Source organism: Mixophyes fleayi, chromosome 6 (genome assembly GCF_038048845.1).
Source record: "Mixophyes fleayi isolate aMixFle1 chromosome 6, aMixFle1.hap1, whole genome shotgun sequence".
NCBI lineage: Eukaryota > Metazoa > Chordata > Amphibia > Anura > Limnodynastidae > Mixophyes > Mixophyes fleayi.
In genome coordinates this window covers 198,869,514-198,896,423 of record NC_134407.1, presented here as the reverse complement: position 1 = coordinate 198,896,423, position 26,910 = coordinate 198,869,514, and the positions used below count along the sequence as shown (strand labels likewise).

Sequence of the window (26,910 nt, the reverse complement as noted above, 5' to 3'; positions counted from 1 at the left end):
TAGATGGCGAACGCCTTCTAAAGATGGCACTAGCCTCTCTGACCAATGGAGATAGCATTGCAGGAAAGGGATCTTCAGATCCATCTCCTGCAGGTTTTGTGCTCTCCCCTCCATTAAATAGCAAAAATCACTCTGAGCAGGCACCACCTAAGGTCGCTCACGCGCATTAAAGACTCCGGATCTGTTAATACATTGCTGGTACAGCCTATTATCGGATGTGCCATGCCGGCATGATTTTGTAATAAATGACTGTCTTATATCATTCCTCAACGTTGCTATAAGGGATGATAATTAGCAGGGGGAAATGCGGCCATTAATAAATAAGCCCCTATATTCTGTATGCCTGTTTTTTGAAAACAAGGGGTTAATGGAAACAGGGGCGGGCTGGGCAGGGGGGCAGGGGGGCATCGCCTCCCTGGGCCGCTCAGCCTAACCGCTTTTTGGGCCGTGGATGCCATATTACTTGCATATTACCGGCGGCCACATCACATGACCAGCGATGCGGCCACATCATTAATGACGCGGATGCATCACGTATCATGTGGTGCGGCCGCCTGTGCGCCCCCCCAGGCTGAAATGTGCCAGCCCGCGCCTGAATGGAAACCTGTATTAATAGAGCCATATTTGAGAGACATTGCCTTTTAGACTTATGTCATAAAAATTGTGATGGAAGTACAGACTTAAACTCCTGCCTTAACTAAACGAGGAGTGATGTCACAGCATGAAGGTATAAATTACGTACAGTGATTATGGTGGTAAAACCAGATGGTCTTAGCTTCTTACTAGAGAAATAGCATCTTTCTGATTTACAGACGACAGGTGGCTGGATAATCTGCAAAATGAATCACTTTGAAAATAGTAAAGCAATCAGTTTATTACCCCGTGTCTGTTCCTCCCAGTTCACATTCTCACCTAATGAAGCCAAGTGTTTATACGTGAATAAGTAGGACATTATCCCAATGAGTGTGCAATTTTCTTTAAGACATAAAAAGTACATCAGTAGACTGCAAGCATGGTTTACTTAAAGCATTTCAAGGAAATAAAAAGGCTTTCATATGCCAAGGACGGAGATGCAGTGATTGAGCGATCTGGAAAGAACAGCAAGAGAGAGAGGTCTAATTCAAGGACTGCTCTCCTGAGTATGAAATACTATAAAAAAGAAAGAATCTGATCATTTACAAAAGTTAAACAATGGCCCTGTGTATTTTTTCTTTTTTTTCACCAAGAATGGAAATCTCTGCAGAGACAATTAATCTGAAAGGGACATCAACATATTCACTTTCTTTGGCTTATGCAGAATGTACAATGTGAAACGAAAATGTCTGAGACCTTCAGGACCATTGAATATCAATGGAAGTTTGGTCTCATTTGTGACTGTCGTTTTTCAGAATCTGTGAAAATATCTGAATATGGGCAACGTTACAAGACTGTGAAAATACCTGGCCTGCAGCACACATTTAATGACATGTGGTTATGTTTGCACAAATGCACCTGTTTATAGAGGAAGTTCTTGGATCAGTGCATCATGGCGGTGTCTGTGCAAGGTCTGATTATACAGTAGGCTGTCTAGGCTCTAGTCTTGGGTGATAGGCTTTGGAGGGGGTGCAAGATTGTGACAGGGAGCGGTATAAACTGAAATTAATTTTAAAATACAAGAGATTGGTTGTTATACAAAGCAAAAAGAAAACATGAAAGAAAAATGTAGTAAGGTTTTAATCTTGGCGTATTCACATGTTAAAGAATGAAGACAATGAGTCATCCTTGGGTGGAGGTGGGGTGGGTAGGGGGGAGTGAAGGACGCTGGATTTTAAATTAAGGACGAGTGTGTTGTTACTTACTATGTATTAGCCTGGCGTGGAAGGCAAGAGGGCGCTACAAACATATTAGCCTAGTGTAGCCTGAACCCTTAATCAAGCCTTGCGTCTGTGGAGGATACAAAAATTAGCATCTTCAGATGGGAGGCACTGGCCGGGAATAGGCAGAGAGGGGAGTTACTTGCTGAATTCAGGAGAGCAAAATATTTAGATTCAATTGGTTAAGACAGAGCATTCATCGGGTGTGCACATGCTAACGTGGTACCGGAGAGACAGGAGGAGAGAACTTGCTGTCGACTTCTGGGGGAGTGACCATGCAAACTGTGTAATTTAAACCCCGCCCCTTTCTCTAACATACACATTTTTGGGCCAATTAAAGTGGGGGTGTGGCCAGGATAACGCAATTCTCTGTGAATCAAATCACTAAGCTGCGTCCTCACCCACTTCACTAAGGAAGCGGGCAGGGTGCAGGAGGTTGCACTACTCTACCAGTAGAACTCCCAGAAATTTGTGAGTCTCCCAGACATTCCGTGAGAGTAGGCAACTATGAAATAAGCAGTCTTTGTAATGAAAAAGAGAAAGTTAAAATTAATGACAGGGTGGTCTTTAACTAGGTAAGACCGAAGTAAGATTTTTACTCCTTCTGCTACGTACATTTTTATCTAGACAAAAGGTCCTGCAAAGGGTCATGTAAAGCGTTTATCTAACTATATATCATCTTGGCTGCATTTATCCCCTTCCTTAGTGTGTGCCATTGTTGCGATGATTCAATGCTTAAGCTCACCCGATCTGACCGTCTATTTGTATATTTTCAAAAAACAAGCGCTGTTCACTTGTCTGACAGCACTCATTGTGAAAGGATTTTTTTTCATTTTTTTTTTAATTTAGAGTGGAACAGAAATCTGATTTTATTTTGTATAATAAATGCATTGTTGTACTGAGCATATGCACCAACAATTGATACGCACAAGTATATAGTTGTTGGGGGGGGGGGGGAGTTTAACTCAAAAGGATTTTTACTCAATTTTACAGAGAAAAATGTATATACAAACAATCACATTTCAAATGACAGGTAAAAGCATCAGGCATCAAACAGCAAATCAAAAAGACAAAGACAAGGTTAGCCCACAGGAGAGAAGCAATGGGGAACCATCACCAGGAGCTACATCGGAAAGGGAGTCAATGGAGGAATCTGGTTGTGGTAGTTCAAAACGAGGAGACAGAAGTCCTAAAGGGACGAGGTCACAGCCAAATGAGTAACATAATAGTCAGACCAGTAAACCACTTCATCAGATGGGAAGATGCTGAAGTAGAATACTTGAAGCCAATAGTTTCCATCAAATAACTATGCCCGTTCATTCTATAATTTTGGAGAGAGGTGGGAAAGCTTGGTGGTTTTTTTTTGACTCCCCGGGAGATCCAAAGATCCTGGCGCAGGCCGGTATTAAATGCCACCGCAAAAAGGGAGAGATGGGAGGACGGAGTGGAAAAGTCCTGAACCACTCTTACCAACTTATTCCAACTAGCTAATAAGTCTTTGACGCTAGGCAAAATGGCTACTGTGGCCGGTCTAGACCACCCTTCCAACCAGAGCAGATGTTCCATCAGGAGTGGGGAAACTATATCGGCTTCAATGGAAACCCATGGTTTGTGAGGATGATGAGCTGTCCAGTCCTTAAGCTGATCAAGCCTCGCGGCTTGATTCCAGGTCAGGGGCAGCAAGGCCACCTCTTAACTTAGGGCGAAATAGATGTGACCCTCCAAACAAATCGCAAGGCACTCGCATAAAGCTTATTGATTATTTTGTGGGGAACTAAAGCGGGAATGGATCTGAACAAGTATAGGATTTTTGGTAAAATCATCATTTTGAGCGCAGCTATCCTACCGAGACACAAGACCTCAAATTCCGCCCATGAAGTAGTAAGGGCTGTAAAGTGGTGTAGAAGTTGGATGTAATTACATTTTATGAGTTCCTTAGGATGAGCGTGAATATAGATTCCCAAGTATTTAAGTGACGAGGCGCACAAGTGAAATTCGTAAGTTGTCTGGAGGGAGAGAATCCTATCTTGCGAAAGTCCCACTCCCATAGCTTCTGACTTGGTAGAGCTGATGATGTAATAGGAAGCCTCATAGTATGCACAGAGAACTTCCTGTAAGGCAGGCAAAGAGGTCTCAGGCTTGGTCAGGAATAGAAGGACGTCATCCGTGAATAAGAAGATCTTATGATGTATATCTTCAATTCTGGAGCGGTTGATAGCAGCGTTGCCCGGATCCGTTCCACTAAGGGTTCTATTGCCAATGCGAAGATTTTTTATAATAGAATATAGATCAAAATCACTAGGCTTAAAAGCATATTTAAAGGCAGTATAAAAAAACTAGGATCTAACTCAACATATTGGGAGAGATTTTGAAAAAGTTTTCTAGATGTAACTTTGTAGAAAGGGTGATGTCAAGAGCATCCAATCACATTCTGTCATTTTTCTAGTACAATATTGAAAAGGAAGCAAATGTCGGTAGGACAGCTTTCATAAATGTCTCCACAGAAAGACTATAGTTTACTTCATACTGTGCAATTAATAGAGAAGGGTCAGATTAAGCAGGAATTGTAGCAGTGTAAAAATAAAGCTGGTCCCTACATGTGAAACTTTGGGCAAAGGAATACAATTTCTGCTTGAACACACCATCATCTAGAAGATCCTTGCTTGACATCTTAAAAACATTTTAAAACACCAATATAGATTCATGTTTTAACTAGAGATGAGCCCTTTGGATTTGGAAAAATCTGACAGATTCGAATTTTGGGAACTGAGTCGAACCGACTCATGTCTCGGTAACTCGCGCCAAGTTCGGATCAGAAAACGAGGCAAAACATAGTTTCCAGAAAAAATGTCGGAGCTTGCGAGTATTGGATCGATATCTTCTCTATGCCTAGAAGATTTGTAAGGTAACAGTTCCCGCTTTCCCTATCTCATTGGGTGTTGAACTGGTTTGGTAGTAGCTACAAGTAGCTCCAACGTCAAGTAGCATTACTCCTCTTATCAATCATGGATCAATCTGCAAGTCAGGAGCATCCCAGTAACAATATTGGCAGTAGTAGTACTTTTTCAACCTCTACTAGTAAAAAAGGTGATGTTGGAAAAAAGTGTAAGAAAGTGTGTTCCAAATCCAAACACTGTTTGTCAATCTCATAGAAAACTTCAGCTCTTGATATAAGTATTAAGGGAAAGGTCCCTAATGAATGTGGTGACTTGTATAAAAAAAAAGGAAAATAGCTAACATTCCCTATACCACCCACAGTGGCAAGAAGAAGCTCAGACCATCCCCACTCTTTGCTAGTAGAGATCCTGTTACACGTACTAAAATGCCCATTGCAAAAGAGAGTGCCCAATACGGTCATGCATCTTCTGTAGCTTCCCATGCACCACCTTCTCACTGTGAGTGTAGGTCTGTTACCTCCAAAAAAGCCACATCAGTGCATGAAACGAACACTGAGGCTGAAGAACAACCTGGGCACTTCCAGAATCCTGAGATGAGTCTAAGGGTGTCAATGAGAGCTATGTAGGAGTCTGAGGTTTCAGATTCTGACACTGCAATTATAGAGCATCCTCCTTCCAAGTTGTCTTAACCATTTGGAAATGTGAGGATGAGTAGTAATGATGATGGTTTAGACATAAAAATTGAGTATGCTACTTTGGAACTTGCATATGAGCCACAGGACGAGGGGGATTTTTGTGGATCTGAAAATTATGACTGTTGTACTTGAACAAGATAATGAGAATGAAGATGATGAGCTTGACAAGGTCACAACCCCTTGAGATGTTTGAGCAGGTATAGGGCCATGAAGGACCGGTGGATAGTGTTTGCCGGACCAGAGAGTTTAAGAAGAGTGACCTGGGGCACCGAAAGTCTTCTAGCTTCACAGTCTAAGATGAAGACTATGTGTTGTCATTGAAATAACATGGACATCATCAGGGCCACCGAGAGGGGGGGGGTTACGAATTACCCGGGCCCAGGAATGACAGGGGGCCCGAGCCGGGCCCTCGCGCCGCCGATTTTTTTTTTTATTATTGATTTTTTTTTCAAAACTTTTTTTTCAGCAGGGGTGGGGGGGGGCTCAGTCTTGGTGGGGGGAGCAGGGTAGTTAAAAAAACAAACAAACCATACTCACGTGATTGCGGCACCGACTTCCCTCCTCTATGCTGCTCTGTGCTCCATTGCTCCAGACTGACTGAATGAATGCCGGGTGTGACATCATCATGTCACGCCCAGCATTCAGTCAGTCTGGAGCAATGGAGCACGGAGCAGCAGAGAAGACAAGAAAGAAGAGAGAAGTAAAGGTAAGTGAAGGGAGGAAAAACGAGGGGGGGGCAGCATGACACAGAGGGGTTAAAGAAAGGAGAAACAATAGCAGCATGGCACAGAGGGGTTAAAAAATGAGGGACAAGCGGCATGGCACCGAGGGGTTAAAGAAAAGAGGGACAAGACAAGCAGCATGGCACAGGGGGTTAAAGAAAGGAAGGAGAAATGCAGAGAGGCACAGGGGTTAAAGAAAGGAGGGACAATAGCAGCATGGCACAGGGGGTTAAAAAAAGGAAGGAGAAATGCAAAATGCAGATAGGCACAGGGGTTAAAGAAAAGAGGGACAAGCAGCATGGCACAGGGGGTTAAAGAAAGGAGGGACAATAGCAGCATGGCACAGGGGGTTAAAGAAAAGAGGGACAAGCAGCATGGCACAGAGGGGTTAAAAATGAGGGACAAGCAGCATAGCACGGGCTTAAAGAAAGGAAGGAGAAACTCAGAGGGGCACAGGGGGTTAAAGAAAAGAGGGACAAGCAGCATGGCACAGGGGGTTAAAAAAAATGGGACAAGCAGCATGGCACAGGGGGTTAAAGAAAAGAGGGACAAGACAAGCAGCATGGCACAGGGGGTTAAAGAAAGGAAGGAGAAATGCAGAGAGGCACAGGGGGTTAAAGAAAGGAGGGACAATAGCAGCATGGCACAGGGGGTTAAAGAAAAGAGGGACAAGCAGCATGGCACAGGGGGTTAAAGAAAGGAGGGACAAGCAGCATGGCACAGGGGGTTAAAGAAAGGAGGGACAAGCAGCATGGCACAGAGGGGTTAAAAAACGAGGGACAAGCAGCATGGTACGGGGTTAAAGAAAGGAAGGAGAAACTCAGAGAGGCACAGGGGGTTAAAGAAAAGAGGGACAAGCAGCATGGCACAGGGGGTTAAAAAAAAAGAGGGACAAACAGCATGGCACAGGGGGTTAAAGAAAAGAGGGACAAAAGCAGCATTGCACAGGGGGTTAAAGAAAAGAGGGACAAGCAGCATGGTACAGGGGGTTAAAGAAAGGGGCAAAGGCAGCATGGAGGGCGCAGTGTCATCATAAGGGGGCATAGCGTGGTGATGATAATGGGGCACAGTAATGTGTGTGTGATGGCACAGAGCTTTTGGCAATGTAGTGTGTGTGAGGTAGATGGTGGCTAATTAATGGGTGCTATTTTGTTTGTGGGGTAATGGGAATACTATTTTAATGTTGGGGCTGGAGGAAGGCTTAATTATTAATCATGGATGTTATTGATTTAACGGTGGGGCTGACTGTAATTTTCTAAATGTAGCCATTTTTTTTCCCAAATAGGTCCTCCAACACTCCAGGATCCGGACAAGCCGCAACTAAAGAAACCAGCAGCCACATGTGGTAAAAGTGAGAAGAACAGGTAGGACAGAGCGGCATAGTGTGTGAAATGTTGTGATTCTAGTAGGCACAATGGCAATGTTTGGTGAGTGTTTGGTGAGCCCAGGGGGCGCAGGCCAAGAGTGAACTCTTTCTGTACACACTGCATTCTTCCTATAATACACAAGGGTGCTAGATGTCCTGAAAGTCAGGAGTGCTTGAACAAATGTCACGCTCCGGGGAATTCAGGACCTAGTAATTTTATTGTGCTAGCCACGCCCCAATGGCGCATTGCCACGCCCCCAATTGTGTGACCATACCCATGAAAAATTTTGCGGCGCCGTAGGCCAGCGCAAAATTTTTTTGCTTACTCAACTACAAGGGGGGGCCCCATGAATTTGTTGTACCGGGGCCCTGAATTCCTCTTGGCAGCCCTGGACATCATCTCTACACAGCTGTGAGTTATATTTCACAAATAATATCTACTCTTTTGGTTTATATAACGTCTTGCTCTCAGATCTCTTTCTGAACAGTTCGTATTTGCTGTATGTATTTAGGAGATTCCTCATATGTGAGATTTCAGTGTTCTTGAATTCAGAGCATATATTGCTCACTTAGTGATTGCTGCATCATTTATGTCCCCTACAAATGCAATTTTAGTCCTCGTATTTACATGAATTTGTTATGAGGTATTTTTATTGATTTTGTAGATGATTTCTAATACATTTGTATTAGCTTTTCATAGCTAGGAGCCCACTGTGTGTTTATTTCCCTTGCCATTTTCATCCTACTATATTATTTATTTTCCAATATTTTCCTCTTTGTATGTTACCTTGCGCTAATTGTGTTCGATTTTGTTTGGTATTATATTGAGGGAGGTGGCACTTCTCTTTTGTAAGGAGCTGACTTGTAACATCTAAGGATATAGTGACTTTTTATATATTAAAGTGCCTAGGATTTTTCTGTTTGTGGTTCACTAGGGAACATTACCTCATGAATATTGCCCAGACAGTACCTTAGTGATATTGCTGGTTCCTAATGGATAAATAAGCTGGCTCACAGCACAAAATGGCTGCCTCTGCTGTGTGTATAATACATTTTAAGTTTTAGCAGTGTAAATTTTCTTTAACTCTATTATGCTTAAAAATATTTTGGACAAGGCCAGGTGGTAAACCTGGTCTAGCAGTTAAATCAAACGGTGTCTAATGTGTTTTTCTGGTACTATCTATTTCTATTTTTATTCCCACCCTTTGATTTTTAAGCATTTGCAATAAAAATGTATTGACCTTAAAGTGGATCAGGCCTGTACTCAAACTTCCCGACATTTCAAATAAGCCCCTCCCATAAACCACTCCCACTTCATCCTAAACCACTCCCACATCTTCCTACTGATTTGTGAGGCCCATAACTAGTTCAGCCTACAAAATAACCGCATACACTGTGTATAACTAACAGGTACACTTTTAAATCAAACTATACCTTGGATTTCTGAAGATTTTCATTCAGTGCCATAAGATCATCAATTTCCCCGTTCATTGTCTGTTTTTCTTTCTCCAGTTTTTGATGGACTCTCTGCATGTTCTCGTGTTGTTCTGTGGCCTCCACCAGAGAGGCGCCATGCTTCTTCCTGAGGGCTGCCACAGTGGCCTCTGATTGGAGGACGGTTTCCTCCAGCTCTTGACGCAAACGTGTCAATTCGTACTCGCGCTTCTTGTTGATCTCGACCTACACAAAGAAAATATTTAATGAATCCATAGTTGATGAGGTTGGAAAAAGACACCAGTCCATCAAGTTCAACCTATTTTGGATCTCCTGCGATCCTGCACTTATATTTGAAATTGATCCAGAGTAAGCAACCGCCAATCTGTTTCAATTGTGAAACAGACCCAATATTGCAGTCTTATTTTTACCCTATATCCACTAATATCCCTCATTTTAGTTAACGAACGGTCGATTCACTTTTCCGCTAAAAATTTGTCTAACCCTTTCTTAAACATATCTATTGAATCTGCCATCACAACCTTCCCTGGCAATGAATTCCATATCTTGACTGCCCTTACTGTAAAGAACCCCTTCCTTTGCTGGTTGTGAAACTTCCTCTCCTCTAACCTTAGGGGGTGACCACGCGTCCTGTGTATAGTCCTTGGGGTAAAAAGTTCCCATGAAAGTTCTCTGTATTAATGTATTTGTACATAGTAATCATATCTTCTCATAGATGCCTCTTTTCTAAAGTAAACATGCCTAAACTGGATAACCTTTCCTCATAACTTAATGACTCCATACCCTTTATCAATTTTGGCGCCCTACTCTGAGCCCTTTCTAGTTCTAAATTATCTTTTTTATAGAGTGGTGCCCAGAACTGTACTGCAGATTCAAGATGAGGTCTTACCAACGATTTATACAATGGCAAAATTACACCGTAATCCCCTGCTCTGGATAAATGTTTTTCTGCTCATCTTTGTATATTTGACCCAGATATTGCTCAGCCTATGGCGGCTTCTAACTGTTGGAGCTAGCGCCTAATATTTGGACATATTTCTAGAAACTTGTTCATACCGTAAGTACTTCTAGAGCCTGACCTTACGGCAGTTTACTGAACTAGAGCTGAACCAGGAAGCTGCGAGGGTACATATTAATCACATGAGCAGCTATTTCAGGCTAGTTTTGCAAATTAAAGTCTACCTGCTTAAAAAAAAAATCACAGACAAGAGGAGATATATATTTATTACAACTGCATACCATCCGAGCCCACATACAGACAGAAAAACTTAATGAAACTGAAACTTTACTGTCTGCCATAAAACTACTCTACTTGACACTCTTAATGCTATATAATAAAATATTAATAGGGTTCTCACTAATCAATCAGCACTTTAATAAAGTTTAAGTGGTGTTGGAGATTTTATTAAAGTAAATCTCTTATACGACTCCAATAAGCCTATTATTGCTTTTGAAATGGTCATCCGTGGTACTGGATTTTTCATATACCTCATATAATATATTTTACACTATAAAAATATGTAATTAAATATGTAATTAAACAACTATTAACCTGCAATGTGTAACCTGCAGTTTATGGCTGCCAGGGCTAGCTGGTACCAGTAGTACCACAGTAAAAAATGATTTTTTTAAATAAACATTTACTACACTAACGCAGGAGTCCTAATGTTATCAGCATGGGGCTGCTTTTTATAGGGTTGGAGGTTCTAATTTTTTTGCAGGCCTTATTCCGCTAGCGAATTCCTGTGCTGAACAGGCTAGGGTTGTGTGACATTATGAGAGTCCCAATGCAGGTTTCCTTGCTACAGTGTAGCCCAGCTGTCATAGCCTAGCGCTGGTGGTGTTTTTTTTTTCGGGAGGACCCCACTTTGTTTGTCCCCCTGAAACTGCTGCACAAATCTTGTATCAGGGGTCAAGCACCTGCAACCGATATGACTCCTGACATGCGTATCTGCTGGTGCTACACCTTTTCAATCTGCCTCAATGACATTAACATTCCTTGCTGTTCTTGGGCTACACTCGCACAACCCTTGCCTCCACTGCTCCTCTAAGCCTAAGGAGTCGCAATGGGAAGATGCATCCAAATCTGTACAGGGATGTATGCATATGTTTTTTTGTGCGCAGTATGGAAATGCATATTTTAGCCAAAAAAAGATCTCACGTCCAACTCTACACAAATCCCTGTATTGGTAAATATGCCTGTTTGGAATTAATTTATTGAAACTGATTGTGTGCTTTGTCAGGGATTTGTTCAGTTTGTAAGTATTACACTACATTAAAATATCTTCAGGTCTAGCTTTATAGTAGTTGGTTCGTTAGACATGATACCACTAAAATTCTCTCAGCACAAACGCAATGGAACTGGTTACTCGTGAACTTTAAAAGCCTTGACATTAAAAGGAGGTGCCGGTAAAAAAAAACGCTGCGGCCAATTGTATTCCCCCCAAAAAAGATCCTCAGCCCAGTAAATTGTAACAATGTAAGATAAATGTAACATTAGTTTAACATAGTAAGTATATATAGTATACTGTACATATATTTATTTTAAGACTGAGTTAGTTGCAGAAGGTGGATATTTAATAAATAATATTTGCAGTAATACCTGAGAGGCAGCTGATCCTCCAATCTCCTCAAATCGGTCATGGAGGTCATCAAGCTCCCGGGCTAGATCAGCCCTCTGTTTTTCCACCTGCAATAGAGCATTTCCTATATGTAATATAATAATTTGAAAACACAGGATGAGATTAATCAGCCGATATAGGGCATAGTTTCAGCGAAGTGCAAACTAATGTAAGCATGGAGCAGCCAGATGTATATCCAGTGCAGCCACACACTTGTGTGTCCAAATGTGATAGAACAGTCTGAGTATTTAACTGAATGCACAGGTCCAATCAGCCTCAATTAGTGATCCAAATAATCCAAATTAGTTCTACGACTGATATGGTTAAACCTTTAGCACCTTTAATATCTTGATGAAGTTACTTTATAGTACCAAACATTGATCTATTTAAATCATAAACCAATAAATATGTACATATATTTATATTTATAAGGTTATGTAGAGCCACAAGTGTGCAGTATAAATTGTGCCCCCATTATGAAATAATAACCTTTGCCCCCGGAAATAGTAGTAATATTAAATCCTGCAGTTTGGACTTCAAAACTTCCAGCAATGTGTCCAAAATTAGTGAATTTCATACTAAAGCCAGCCTGGCCAATCTGTGGCTCTCCAGGTGATGTGAAACTACAATTCCCAGCATATATTGCTAGCTATTGGCTGGCAATCTGCTGGTAGGTCTTACTGGGGCTTGTAGTTTCACCACACCTGAAGCGCCAGAGGTTGTCCAGGATTGCCCTAGGGATTTTCACAGTGAAGTTAGGCAAGCCAGGTGGTGATGTCATAGTGGATCCATTGGTCAGCTGATTTATAGGGAAAAGAACAGACCATTACAGTAGATGAAAAGAGTTTAACAACTCTGTAAATTTCCTAGCACCCATTATCTGGTTGCACTATTGCAGAAGCTTTACAGTGCACTGCGTACATACTGTGTCACCAATCTCTGACCAGTTAAAGAAACTAACCACTCACAATTATTTGTTTTAATGTTTGGAGCACAACGGGATGTATATGCTAAACATTCCATCATTGGCTTCTCTCATTAACACAGCAGATGAGAGGACAACCAGTGAATGAAAACTACAAATAACTTGTCCCGTTTTAAATTTTCAATAAAGGGCTTCCTACCACCCAAACCACTCCATGTACCTGCTTTATCCCTAAACTCACAGCACTCATCGAGCAGCTTTAATACCGAAAATGCCACCTGAGTTGCCCCTACCCTACTGTTACCCTCCAAGCTCCAGTTAAAACACACTTCCCCTCGTCAGTTCCTATCCTGCCCCCCACTCTTCTAATAAAATTATACTTGCCAACTCTCCCGGAACGTCCGGGAGACTCCCGCATTTCGTGTGAGTCTCCCGGACACCCGGGAGAGTGTGGCAATCTCCCTGATCTGCCCACTTCCTAGTGAGGTGGGCAGAATTCGGTTCAAACGCTGCGATTCACCGGGAATCGCAGCGTTTGGCACCGCCCCCACAGTAAAATGACACAATTATCATCATTACATCACGGGGCGGGGCTAAAATGATGCACGTTTTGGGGCCCCGCCCCCTACACGCTCACCTCCTACTGGCAGCTCCCGGAAGAAAAATATTAAATGTTGGCAAGTATGAATAAAATCACTATAGGAGGAAGCACAAGGTGACAAAGGCATCACTGAGCGCTTCCTCCTTCAGTGAATTATGAAGATCTACCAATGGCTCAGGGAACCCCACAATATATTTAGATATGCCGGCGTTACCCCCTTGATTTGAAAGGAAGGATATCATATATTATTAATTATTGGAATTCAAAATTTTATTGAATCTATTCAAAATTTCTTTGAAAGCTTCAACTTCAAAACTTCAGGTTTTGGAGAAATGATGTGTGCTTCATTTTTGATGCGAGAGCATCAATATTGGGGCATTTTGATGTCAGAGCAATTTGAATACAGTCTTCAGCGTCCAATCTATTACTCTGCTTTGTTTTTATGTTCGTTAGAGTGGAAAATCCTTGTTCGCAGAGGTAGGTTGTTGCAAAAGGCAGAAACTTTTTGACTGCATCCTCATGTGCAATTTTGATGCCTTTGCAGCTGTTGACATCCAAAAATATGACAGATCTGCTTTGTTTTCAAATGTAATACGTGCTTCATTATTGCATCCAAGCTCAAGAAGTGCCTCTGCCAACCCTTGAGGCTCTTCTGGTACAACAGCAATTTCACATTTAAAGGGGTCTACAATCCAACTGACAGCATGTGAATCGGCAGCATTACCCCCAGGAATTTCATTTTTACCCCATTTGGGGTAATTTACCAGTGTTCCCTGACCACTGACTTAGAGAGTAGGCAGGAAGCATGATTCCTCTACTGTCAGATCTACAGGATCTGTCCATGTATGGTCACCTAATGTCTCACGTTTCTAAAACCAGTACATGAAAACTATCTTCAGTCTCATCATTCAATTGTAAAACATTCCCAAATCATGATGGCCATCACATGTTCCAGATTATGTGAGCCATTATCATATTTAGTAAATGATTTACTACATAGAAACTGGTTATTTGTTTGAAACCTGAAACAATTTCGCTAAACCCCTAGTTGCAGTTTAAATACTGAGAACATGAACTGTTCTAGTGGAGAGGAATTAGACACCCACAGAGATGTGACAGTAAATCTATATTACCTTCTCTCACGCTATGGGTCATATCTATCAAGGGAATGCTGGGGTATGTTGGGGTGAAATGAGTTCTCTTTATTTATTAACAGAAAACCATTATATTGATTAATAAGAAACATTTTCAGACATATAGCCACCCCATTATAATCCTTCTGCATACGGTATTTGCTGTAGGTGTACACTGAAGTTAAGAAACACTGTATATAAATGTACATGATGGTGCATTGGTGGAAAAAATACTGCATTAAACATCCGTGCTTTGTCTGTGGTTTTACGCCATTAGCATAGGGATAAGTTACAGCTACTTCAAGCTGAATTTGTGCTCCAATCACTGCGCACCTATGAGCAAAATTCAATCAATTAATATTTAGTTGGACCATAATCTCTATACTAAATAATAAATGTAAGTTATGTCAATATATGCAAATATTTTGAGCACCACAGGGGGATTGCAGCCAATGTGGGAACATCGGGTTCTGGAAAGATACATTGTATAACATTTACCATCAAGTGCTAACAAGAGGGGGTGGAGGCTTGAAAAATAGTATTCATACTATAGAGCTCTGCTCGTGCTTGGTGTCTTGTTATGCATTTGACGTTGATACTGTGTATAACTATTTAATAGGAATGAGAATGGGGGGGCTGTGCCGGTGGTGAATATTATACATTACTTGATATCTTCTGATTAACCATAACATCCCTGTGTTGGTGTTTTGCGTATACAATTGAGATATTCATAGTATATCAAGTTCCATTATCATAATGTTTTTGCCTCCAAGTATACACAAAGTACAGCCCATTGTATTGTATTTATATGCATGAATTTATCTCTCTAACATGGAGTTATAGGAGTTGGTTCTAGCTTCTTGTATTTATAGCTCTAATGTTCTGTATGTAAAGTAAGGTTTGAATGAAGAAGCATTACATGAACAGACTGATAGACCTTCTTTATTCTCACTTACATCTAGATCACTGGAAATTGAAATTTGCCTCCATAATGAAATATGTAAATGAAATAAATATCATTTTCTAAGGTGGATGAATTATTTCTGCCCTTCAGAGTGCCAGTGTGAAATGTACGTTTAATTAAGACACAGTTGTGTATGTAAAAGTAATGAATTTAAGGTGGTGACTTGAAACACGTACTGTAGTTCTTTGATCCCCTGAGCAATACAAATCACTTTGCTAGTAGGCTCGCAGTTTATTTATCATGGGAAGGGAGAGAGCGGATCCGTTGCCAACACACAATAACACTGGAGAAGAGGAGCCTTTTAATTAAAAATTGACATTCATCAGGTTTAGCTGATGATTAAGGAGTCCCTCTGTGCTTTGGGGAACTGCTTCAAACCCTGGCACCCAGTGATTGCCTCTAGTGGGCTCCAGGAAGCTTCCTGAGCAGCCCCCCGTTACCTGCTACAGGAAATGGCTGTATCATATACACTGATCAGCCACAACATTAAAACCACCTGCTTAATATTGTGTAGGTCCCCCTCATGTTGCCAAAATAGCTCTGACCCATCGAGACATAGACTCTACAAGACCTCTGAAGGTGTCCTGTGGTATCTGGCACCAAGACGTTAGCAACAGATCCTGTAAGTTGCGAGGTGGGACCTCCATGGCTCAGACTTGTTTTTCCAGCATATCCCACAGATGCTCGATCGGATTGAGATCTGAGGAATTTGGAGCCAAGACCATTTTTGCAGTGTGGCAGGGAACATTATCCTGCTGAAAGAGATCGCTACCATCAGGGAATACCGTTAAAAGGCTTACGGCTGATATCTTGACTTCCTTTACCTTCTTACTCTTATTTAACTATCACCTTTAATAACAGCACGAGACCTGTGTGTGACAAATTTACATTATTTATTTTAATATGGTGTTGGAGAATAGAGCAGTCAGTCCGACGTCTGCCAGGCAAAACCCAACTGTCCCAGCATTAACCATTGGGACCTCATCAACTGGGGGACAACCAATTAACCCCTGGGTTCAAGTGGGGGACCAACCAATCACACCCTGGGTGCACATATCTACCTTAGCGGGACACCGCATCCTGGTTTTACACAACCCGCCCATCCTCTGGGCTAGACGGAAAGCAACCACAGGGCAACCCACAGTGTTGGTACCTGTACCGAGACTACAGCCGATTCACTCGAAGAGAGGCGGGTTCATCGTGCCCAATACCGTAAATGTGCGCCCAAACCACTGGCCGACGACCGTACTGCGCATTCCGGCCACTCTCCATCCAGGCTCACGGACAGTCCTGTCAGCCGCCAATAACTGAACCCAATCCTGATCAGCATCCATTTGTTTCTTCATGCTCCCAAGAACCAACAACCAGGGAGGGTGGGTGGGTAACGTCCAGAACTGCAGAGACTGTTTACTCTCCGCCCATCCCACTTATAGCCTCTGTCTCCCCCTCTCCTATGACACCAGATGGGCGTAATCAAATAGTTAACTATTAAACTCCAGAGAATAATCCAGTTAAAGATACGGCCAAAGCCTTTAAATTGCCTTCGGTCTCATTCAATCCCTCAGTTCTTATTCCATGAAGGGGTGTACCTGGTCTGCAACAATGTATAGGTCAGTGTTGGCTAATCTGCGACACTCCAGGTGTTGTGAAACTACCAGTCCCAGCATACCCTTCCAGCAATAAGCTGCTATATATATTGGCAAAGCATGCTGGGACTTGTAGTTTCACAACACCTGGAGTGTCACAGGTTAGCCAACACTGGTATAGGTTGGTGGTACATGTCAAAGTAACATCCACATGAATGCCAGGACCCAAGGTTTCCCAACAGAACATTGCCCAGATCATCACACTGCCTCCGCCGTCTTGCCTTCTTCCCGTAGTGCACCCTGGTGACATGCACTCGGCCCTCCACATGATGTAAAAGAAAAAGTGATACATCAGACCAGGCCATAACAGATGGGGCAGATATAAATGGTATTATAATTTCACAAACCAAGGATAACATTTGACAACAAAGGGGATTTAAGAAGATGAACAGCAAATAATCAGTCATTACAGCTTCTAACTACAACGGCTTCCCTTGAGTATATTTTATAAACATTCAAAAGGCGGTAAACTGTTTTAAGCATTGCTCACAGTGATCATTATCAGTATAACACAAACCCACATCAAAATTGTATTTTAATGGGCACATCTCAGCAGGTAAATGATCTATAAATTGAAATTGCTGAATACGAAAGTTAATGAGCATGACTGCGCCAAACTGGAATCGTGTTATTAGAATCTTAAATGGCACTGTCATTATAAATTCACGTTTGCTTACCATAGTAAGCCATAAACCGTTCATGTACTAAGATGTATTTAAAGCTGACGCTCTCCCAACATTGCTTTCATTATTATTTTTACTGGAAAAAAAATAGCTGGTTGGTAAATACAAGTAGCGAAAAAATGAAAAAAAAATAAAATAAAAGTAAATAAAATAGGCATAAAGCAAGTTATATGCTGCTCCATTAACAGTATTGCCCCAGGCAACTGCCCAACCTGCCAGTCTGGCAAAGACAGCCCTATACACTTGGAGAAGTGACAATGTGAGGTATTTTGGCAACTAAGATTTCAAACCATGACATCCCTGTAGTCTTCCACACAAACATGAGCTTCCATGTGATTTGCTGGCCTAAAACCCATCTCATTGGCCATTTAAGAATTCAGTGTGCCTGTATTATTAAGGCAAGCAAAGCAAAAAAAAGAGTAAATTTGCACCTTGGCCAAACCATGTTGCATTGGAGGGAGAGGTAAACTAGATGTTGGACTGTTTTACTAAATGACATTATCAAAACACAATTATCACTGCCTTTCATGTTTAATGTTTGTTTGTTAACGTGCTGATGGCTATATTAAGCTGACAGGCCATTAAATAGTGCTTTCATGGGGTGTTCGCTTTGTATTATTTTAGTTAGTGCAATTATTCAGGTCATGTGAAGAAAATTCAAAGACAGTCTTAAAGGGGGGCCACAACAGAACTGTGACGACTGACTGAACTTTGAAAGGGACATGAACCTCAAAAATTCTGTGCATATGTGTGCTAGCACAGGCAGATATATATGGTAGGCATAATTTCATGTTATCTGTCTGTGAGGCTCTGAACAGTATTAGGGAGTTGTGCCTGCCACCTCTTTGCCTGCTCTCTGACATATTTTCCGACCTGTGTGGTCCTGACCACACCCAGGAAATACCTCAAAACCTCTGGAATCGGGATCGGGGCGTGGCCTTATCCAATGGGGGTGTGGTTATGTCACAGTGGGGTGTGGCCACACACAATGGGTGCTTGCCAGCACTTTTGAAGTGCTAGGCTGCCCTGTACTCCCCTCCCCTCCAAACACCATTCATTGCAGTGTACACCAGCGCGTGCTACATCCATTCATCATGCAGAGCAGCAATGGAAGAGCATACTTGCCAACTCTCCCGGAATGTCCGGGAGACTCCCGAAATTCGGGTAGGTCTCCCGGACCCCTGGGAGAGCAGGCAACTATCCCGCATATGGCAACTTGCTTCTCAAAATGACGCGATTCCCAATGAATCACGTCATTTTGACCCCGCCCCGAGACATAAACGGCCTTTTGTCACAGGGCCAAAATGACGCGATTCGCCTCGCCCCCCTCTTGCCCAGGATCTCCCGGAATTAAGTTTCAAAAAATTGGCAAGTATGTGGAAGAGACCTACCTCCCCAAACGATCAGGATGGCGGGACATAGCCCTCAATTCGGAACAGTTGGGAAGTATGAACAGGATAATGGCATACCTCTATGATAGCTACTGTATTGTAAGAGGATTATCACAACTCAATAACATAAGAGAAATGGATTATGTTGCAGAGAAGGCAAATAATGCAACTGTACCTAATGGTGAGCTCTACAAACAGACTTACTAGCACCATCAAAGAAACTAGGTAAAATTGTATGAAAAGAATATTTTTATGCTGCTATTCATTCATATTTATACAGACAAACACAAAGAAAAAGAAAAAAGGTCCCTTTAACTTAACAGCCAGTTCTGTCATGAAACTCTGCTGTAATTTTGCTGTGTTCAAAAGTTATTACATTGTGCAAAGTGCACTTCTCCTCAAATGTGTGACTGGAAAGTGTTCTTTTAAAACGATATCATATTTGCCTACTTTCGGCAAGTGTAGTCCGGGAGAGGGGCGTGACCAGAGGGTGAGAGGGGGTGGGGCATGGCCAAACACATCATTTTGACCCCGCCCCCATGTCAGGAATACCATTTTGTCGCGGGGGCGGGGCCAAAATAACGCGATTCACTGCAAATGGCGTTGTTTAGGCTTGGCAGTTGCGGGATGCGGGAGACTTGCCTGCTCTCCCGGGATTCTGTGAGACCGGCACGAATTTTGGGAGCCTCCCGGACATTCCGGGAGAGTTGGCAAGTATGAACTATATGATAATAACCAATCTCCACCATCTTAAAGGTGGTAGAAAAAAGTAATTTTTGTGCTGGTAGTAGACACCTGTGCACCATCCCACAATGTAAGGAGCTCCCTCTAAATACGTCTTCTCCAACCCATTAGCTCATTCAAATAGTCTCATCTGTAAAATAAAATCTCGATTTTGCATGTGAATCAGTGGAGGAAGTGGGCTGGTATTCCATGCCGCCATTTCTCCTGCTGCTTTGATTGTACAACTATCAAATTCCATTCACTAACATTTTTAATCACTAACATTTTCAACACCATCATTGATGTGGAAGCAAAAATATATAAACACTCATATTCCTTATTTGCACACAGTAAGGATAGTTTCCTATCTGCCCAACAGAAACTTTTGCACCCCACCCCCAAGTGAAGCATCTAGGCCGGGCTTGGCTAACCTGTGGCACTCCAGGTGTTGTGAAACGAAACTACAAGCCCCAGCATGCTTTGCACATATTTAGCAGCTTTTTGCTAGAAGGGTATACTGGGACTTGTAGTTTCACAACACCTGGAGTGCCACAGGTTAGCCAAGCCTGATCTAGGCACTCAAACCCATGTGCTTACCTCATACTTACCAACTTTTAAAGCCAGCCGTCCGGGAGGGGGTCCGTCGAGGGGGCGTGGCCATGCGGGGATGTGCCGTTAGGCTCCGCCCCTGTCAATCATGAGAAATTATGGCCAATCGCAGCAGGGGGCGGGACCACGATGCCGCGGTTAGCCCCGCCCCCGCCATCTACAACAACGGGGAGACGCTGGATCCGGGATTTTTGCCTGCTTTCTCGGGAGTCCGGGAGAACTGAGAAAAATTCGGGAGTCTCCCGGACATTACGGGAGAGTAGGCAACTATGGCTTACCTATAAAAACTAGTACATTTGTGTAAATGTGGGCACATTATATCACAAAACTGTGTTTGCACTGCTCCTCAGCACAGTAATAAATGTGCCTTATTGTTTACATAAGTGAGCAAAGTGTTTTACCATTTTAAAAAAAATACGAACACTAGGTGGCACTGTTCTACAGGTCTATATAAGAAACAAATGTTCAGCTTTTAAAAAAAAAGTTATAAATTGTAAATGTTCCTATGATAAAAAACTTTAAAGTCTATTGTGCCCCGTAAAATATGCATGTCTCACGGTGACAGTGGGGATGTGTTTAGAAGAGGTCTTGAAATCAATCTGAATTATCATATTTATATTCTGTTATTAATTTGAATATTAATACCTTGGCTCTTATGCTTTTCTCTGCCTCGAGCTCCTCTTCCAATTCTTCAATGTGAACCTAAAGAAAAATCATATTACTAATTAATCAGGTAATCATTACTATCCGCCAGCCAGAAATGTTTAAAGGAATATAATGTGTCATTTATGACAGCAGAAAATGTGGATCTGTGTAGAAAAGGGAGAAGTAATTGTATTGCTGCAAATAATGTATAAATCTGCAGCATATAATGATCTGACAGTGACCGCTATATAACAGGAAGATTCCAGAGATCTGCAGCAAAAATTAAGGTTCATGTACAGCACCCATCATTTTGAAAAATAATTAAAATTGACATTTGCTCAAAATCTATCCCAGTACTGTATACTTTAAAATTATAGGAAACTATACCCACTTGTTTTGTTATGGTTCCTCCTGTCTGAGTTATAGGAAAATCAGCAATGCAAGTTAAAGATTGGCAGGTTAAATTTACTAAAAAGTGTTTTATTTTTGTGCTTTATAAATCACCACACCTTCATCATCATCATCATCCTCACCATTTATTTATATAGCGCCACTAATTCCGCAGCGCTGAACAGAGAACTCACTCACATCAGTCCCTGCCCCATTGGAGCTTACAGTCTAAATTCCCTAACACACACACACAGACACAGACTAGGGTCAATTTGTTAGCAGCCAATTAACCTACCAGTATGTTTTTGGAGTGTGGGAGGAAACCGGAGCACCCGGAGGAAACCCACACAAACACAGGGAGAACATACAAACTCCACACAGATAAGATCATGGACAGGAATTGAACTCATGACCCCAGTGCTGTAAGGCAGAAGTGCTATCCACTAAGCCTCCGTGCTGCCCCTTGCAGTAGTTTTGACCTTCAAACCACATTATTTAAAATCCTGCAATTTGAAGGATGAAGTCCTTGGGTTTAAGATACTTACGTACCGGTGCTTGTAACACTTCATGCATCAGCATGCACACAGTCAGCAGTGGGCATGTACCACAAGTGTGCCCTACAAGTGTTGACCCTCGTAGTAGAAAAATAAACTAATTGTACCAACTTAGTAGTATAATAAAATGACTGTGCCCCCTTAGTATAATAATAAAATGACTGTGCCCCCTAAGTATAATAATAAAATGACTGCGTCCCCTTAGTATTATAATTTAAATAACTGTGCCCCCTTGGAATTATAATAAAATGACTGTGCCCGGATAGAAACATGGGCTGTCAGTGCATGCCAGCACTTGTGGTGTCACAAGACCACTATTTTAACCCAACCAGAAAGAAGTAGCAGGAGAGGCTAAGCATCTTTAGGTGAGGGGGCCTGATCATTTTTTTTTGCCCCCCTCCCCTAGAGACCGGGCGCCCGGGCTGTGCAGTTTAGCCTTTCATCTTCACAGTTTCCAAACCGCACATAAAATCACCAAAACCATGTGGTTTGGCAACATCACACATTAGTGATTTCCTCCCAAGTGTAACAAAGGGTCTGTATGTGCAATCCTGACATACATTTGATCTCTATTTTATTATTATTATTATTATTATTATTATTAATTTTTATTTATAGGGCGCCACTAGGTGTCCGTAGCGCCTTACAGGGACAAACAAAATTACAATACGAGGTGAGACAGCACAGAACAGTAAACAATAATCACAGTAATTCAGTGAGCTCAGGGCACAGCTAGAGAGGTGGGGGAGGGGAGAGGGGTAGGTCCGCCAACAGCGGCACCTAGGAAGGAGGGCACGGAAAAGAGGGAGACCCCCAGGGGGAAGAGGAGGCAGCGAGAGGGGACGGTGGAAGGGGTCATCGAGGAGGAAGGCTAGGTAGCTGGAGAGCAGAGTTAAAAGTGGTGGAGACAGGAGGAGAGAAGACCCTGCTCAAAGGAGCGTACAATCTAAGGGGTGGGGTAGACTGACAGAGAGATACGGGGGAGAGAAGGAGGAACGGAGGATAAGGATAAGGGAAGGGGAATGAGGTGGAAGAGTCGGAAGATAAGGTAGGAAGTTAAGTGGGAGACTGGAAAGCTGTAAGAAAAAGGTGGGTTTTTAAAGCCCGTTTGAAACTGGACAGATTAGGGGAAGTTCTGATGGAGGGAGGGAGCTTGTTCCAGTGGAGGGGGGCAGCGCGGGCGAAGTCTTAGATACGCGCGTGGGAGGAGGTGATCAGGGGGGAAGAGAGCCGACGGTCATTGGCCGATCGGAGAGGGCGGGATGGAGCATGAGTAAAGAGGAGGGAGGAGATGTAGGGTGCTGTGGAGTTGGCGAGGGCCTTGTAAGTAAGAGTGAGGAGCTTGAACAGGATTCTGAAGGGAAAGGGGAGCCAGTGAAGGGATTGGTAGATGGGGGAGATATTTAGGTTGCTTAGGGGTTAAGTCTTAGCTAATACAATAGAAAATGAGTCAGTGGTTAAATGCAATGATTTGGTCAAGTTACTTTGTGTTCATTAAATTGTATAATACAGGACATGCAATTTTACAGGGCGCTGTAAAGAGAATTATGCATTCAGTTTCCATGCCCAATCAGGGTTACAATATACTTTGGTTTATTTTGGTTCTTTGGACAGAGAGAAAAAGATGTCTAAGGCCATAAACATTGGAATTCGAAAATTAGGATCTCCAACGAGTCTTATTATCATTGTAATATCTTGAGAATCCTTAAACGCTGAGCTACTTTTTAACCATTACTTAAAGGGACGTGAACACAATAAAATGTGTACAGTACTGTGTAAAACTCTGCCTTATGTAAATATATAAAAAATGCTGTTACATTTATTTGTATCAGGCTGACAAATTTAGGTTTGAAATTACATACACTGTACCAATTCCCCAACTATCAGTAACACAATTATTTTTTGTACCATTTTACAAACCAGCTGCTTTTGCTGTTAGTGCAAGATTGTATCTTTCCAAGGTTCTGTACGAAATATAAGCAACTCCGTATAACACATTCTCTCCTAAACTACAGCTGAGCTCTATAATACATATTTAATTAAACACACCCTCACATAATAAGTATACTTTGTTCATTATTATTTTTACCATAGCTTCAGCAAGATCATATGGACCTGACATGACACACTGGGGGGTATATTTACTAAACTGCAGGTTTGAAAAAGTGGAGATGTTGCCTATAGCAACCAATCAGATTCTAGCTGTCATTTTTTGAGTACATTCTACAAAATGACAGCTAGAATCTGATTGGTTGCTATAGGCAACATCTCCACTTTTTCAAACCTGCAATTTAGTAAATCCCAAGTGTACGTTCAATGTCCACTTAGCAAATTTGGTCAGTAAATGATTAGCAACATATCTAAAGCTAATACATAGGCTAAATAGACATTAAAGACAGAGCTACTGTGCAGTAAGCTAGCAAAGGAAGAATGAGGGCATTGGGACAATTGCATTCTGAACAATGTATTCATTTTACAGAGGATGGACAGTATTCTGAAAATTACAATTGCACAGTCACTGAACCTAGAATCCACTGGTGGGACACCTGTGGCCATTTCTCCCCAGACCTAGAGGGACGTACTCCTTGCCCCCTTCTAGAAAAATGTAATTGAATTCTTTTTATTATTACATAGTAATGTTTTGCTGACATGTAATACAAAATTTGACATTTCTTCCTATACTTCACTGGCCACTTCAGTTTCCATCTTGTCACCCTAATGGCCTGATTCATTAAGGATCTTAACTTGAGAAACTTCTTATTTCAGTCTCCTGGACAAAACCATGTTACAATGCAAGGGGTGCAAATTAGTATTCTGTTTTGCACATAAGTTAAATACTGCCTGTTTTTTCATGTAGCACACAAATATCAACTTTAAATGTCAGTGTACAAATAAACTATCAAGTATTTGTGTGCTACATGGAAAAAACAGGCAGTATTTAACTTATGTGCAAAACAGAATACTCATTTGCACCCCTTGCATTATAACATGGTTTTGTCCAGGAGACTGAAATAAGAAGTTTCTCAAGTTAAGATCCTTAATGAATCAGGCCCCTAGGTGATTGCACTAAATCCTTTTTAGTTAATCAAACACAATTCCTTTTAATGAAGGAGGTGTTTTCTGACATGATCAGATATGTTTCAGGATGGGTTTTTTTTATCATGCATTTTACCAGCTCGTCTGTGGACATTTGGATACATACGGATCGTGTCAGAAGAAAATATAGATGGATAAATGACTACAGACAGCATTGCAGCTGGAAGCTGACAGCGGGGAGATTGAAGAACAAGAAGGCATTAACAACTAGTCACCAGGCAGTTACTGTAAGCAATTTATTGCCATTCACAATTGTAGAAACAACCGCAAGAGTCTCAAAAAAATAGGCAAATCTCCAGAACCTTTTGGACATAGTATTCATGCTAAGTGATGCTAAGAAATACAAAAAAAAATACATAAAGATATCATAATACGTGGGTTAAAAAGAATTAAACCTGATAAATATAAATGGGACATATAGTTACAACAACATGCATGCAACAGTTTCTAAATTTACTAATAATTCCCTTACAGACAGCAGCTTCTCCTTAACTTCTACAAACATCCACAGAGGGAGCTCGCTTGTTTTAGATAAAGAGGTTTAATTGGAGACCCATTGACGAATAAAACAGTTTCAAAGTCCCCATCATCATAATTGATAAAATCTAAACAGAGCTGCATTTTAGGATAGAACTGTGACATTTATCCACAGTCTACCTCCCAAAAGATGTTCTGCTTCTCTGCATACAGAGACAACCTTTTAGTTTTCAGAGGCAGCTCCTGAGTGCAGAGATGAGACCTGCATCTCAATATGTGCTGAGCGGACTATTGAGGGGGCATTGGTGTGAAACCAAGTTGTTGTTTTTTCGGTGCACCTTGTATTTCACTTCCATTGTGTTCTAATAGTACGTAGATCAGTGGTAAGTAATATATTAGATTTTGACAGATTTTAGGGGCCTATTTTACTGAAATAAACATGGTAGCAGTGGGGGGTCTATATGATGCACTGAGGGTCTTCACTAGGATGCTTGTGAACCATGTCAAGTATCTGTTCTGGCACAGAAGAGTCACCTGATCACATGATCTCCAGATAACATGGAGATCAGGTGCCTGAACTGCTAATTATGATAGCATAGCCAGGTCAGCACCTCCAGGGATAATTGTATTCTAACATGGCCGCAGACCGGTGTCTACTCTACACTAACAAGTGCAGCAGGGAGCCATCCTTTTTTGTGGCACTATCTCCAAATGGCGATTCAAAGGCAAAAGTGGCCCCTACCTGGCTCCTATGTGCTCTTGCACTCCCTCAAACATGTGAGGCTGGGCACTAAGAGTCAGAGGAGCATGTGCTCAGCCATGATTGGAGGACTGAGTGGGAGAGGAGCCAGGCAGGAGCCATTTTTTCCAGTGAATCACCGTTTGGGGAAGTGCCTGGACCATCCACACCAGTGACATCACTGAAGCCCGAAACAAGTTGCCCACCTCCCAGGACAGGAATTATGTAAGTAAATTTAAATATGTATATTTAAGAAAAATTATATATAATGATACAGTGGCATGCTTAGAGGCATGCTTAAATGAGAGGCATGCTTAAATAAATATTAATATTAAATATGGTTTTACTTATAGACATGCTCTGGGTGGGTGTAAGTAAAACTATATTTGATATTAATATTTATTTTAGCAATCCCCCCACCACACTCCAGCACTGGAGTTCTTTTATAAGGAAAATGTAATTTGCTGCAATAAGAACAGTTGTGTTTAATATTAATATTTATTTATTCAAGCTGCCTCTACTCCAGCTGAAGGACTGCTGTAAGTAAAATTGTGTTACATATTAATATTTATTTAATATTTAAAATGTTTAATAAAACATCACAAGGGAGCATTGTATGTAATCAAAGGTTGAAGCGGAATTATATTATGCAACCTGCATATCTAGTATGCTGAGCTTTGTAGTTCCACAAAAACTGAAGGGCAATAGTTTGCGTAATATGGGTA

General features: G+C 41.7%; 1 protein-coding gene across 3 annotated transcripts in view; it reads right to left on the bottom strand.

The window, feature by feature from the left end:
- The window catches only part of LOC142095160 (myosin heavy chain, skeletal muscle-like), a 167,283-nt gene that overhangs the window by 77,473 nt on the left and 62,900 nt on the right, over window positions 1-26,910 (bottom strand). For all 3 annotated transcript variants that reach the window (XM_075177994.1, XM_075177993.1, XM_075177992.1), the window contains exons 4-6: window positions 20,930-20,986; window positions 11,591-11,677; window positions 8,968-9,213 (exon numbers count right to left, since the gene is read on the bottom strand). In XM_075177994.1, coding sequence (XP_075034095.1) covers window positions 8,968-9,213; window positions 11,591-11,677; window positions 20,930-20,986 — 390 coding nt within the window. The remainder of the gene's footprint in view (window positions 1-8,967; window positions 9,214-11,590; window positions 11,678-20,929; window positions 20,987-26,910) is intronic.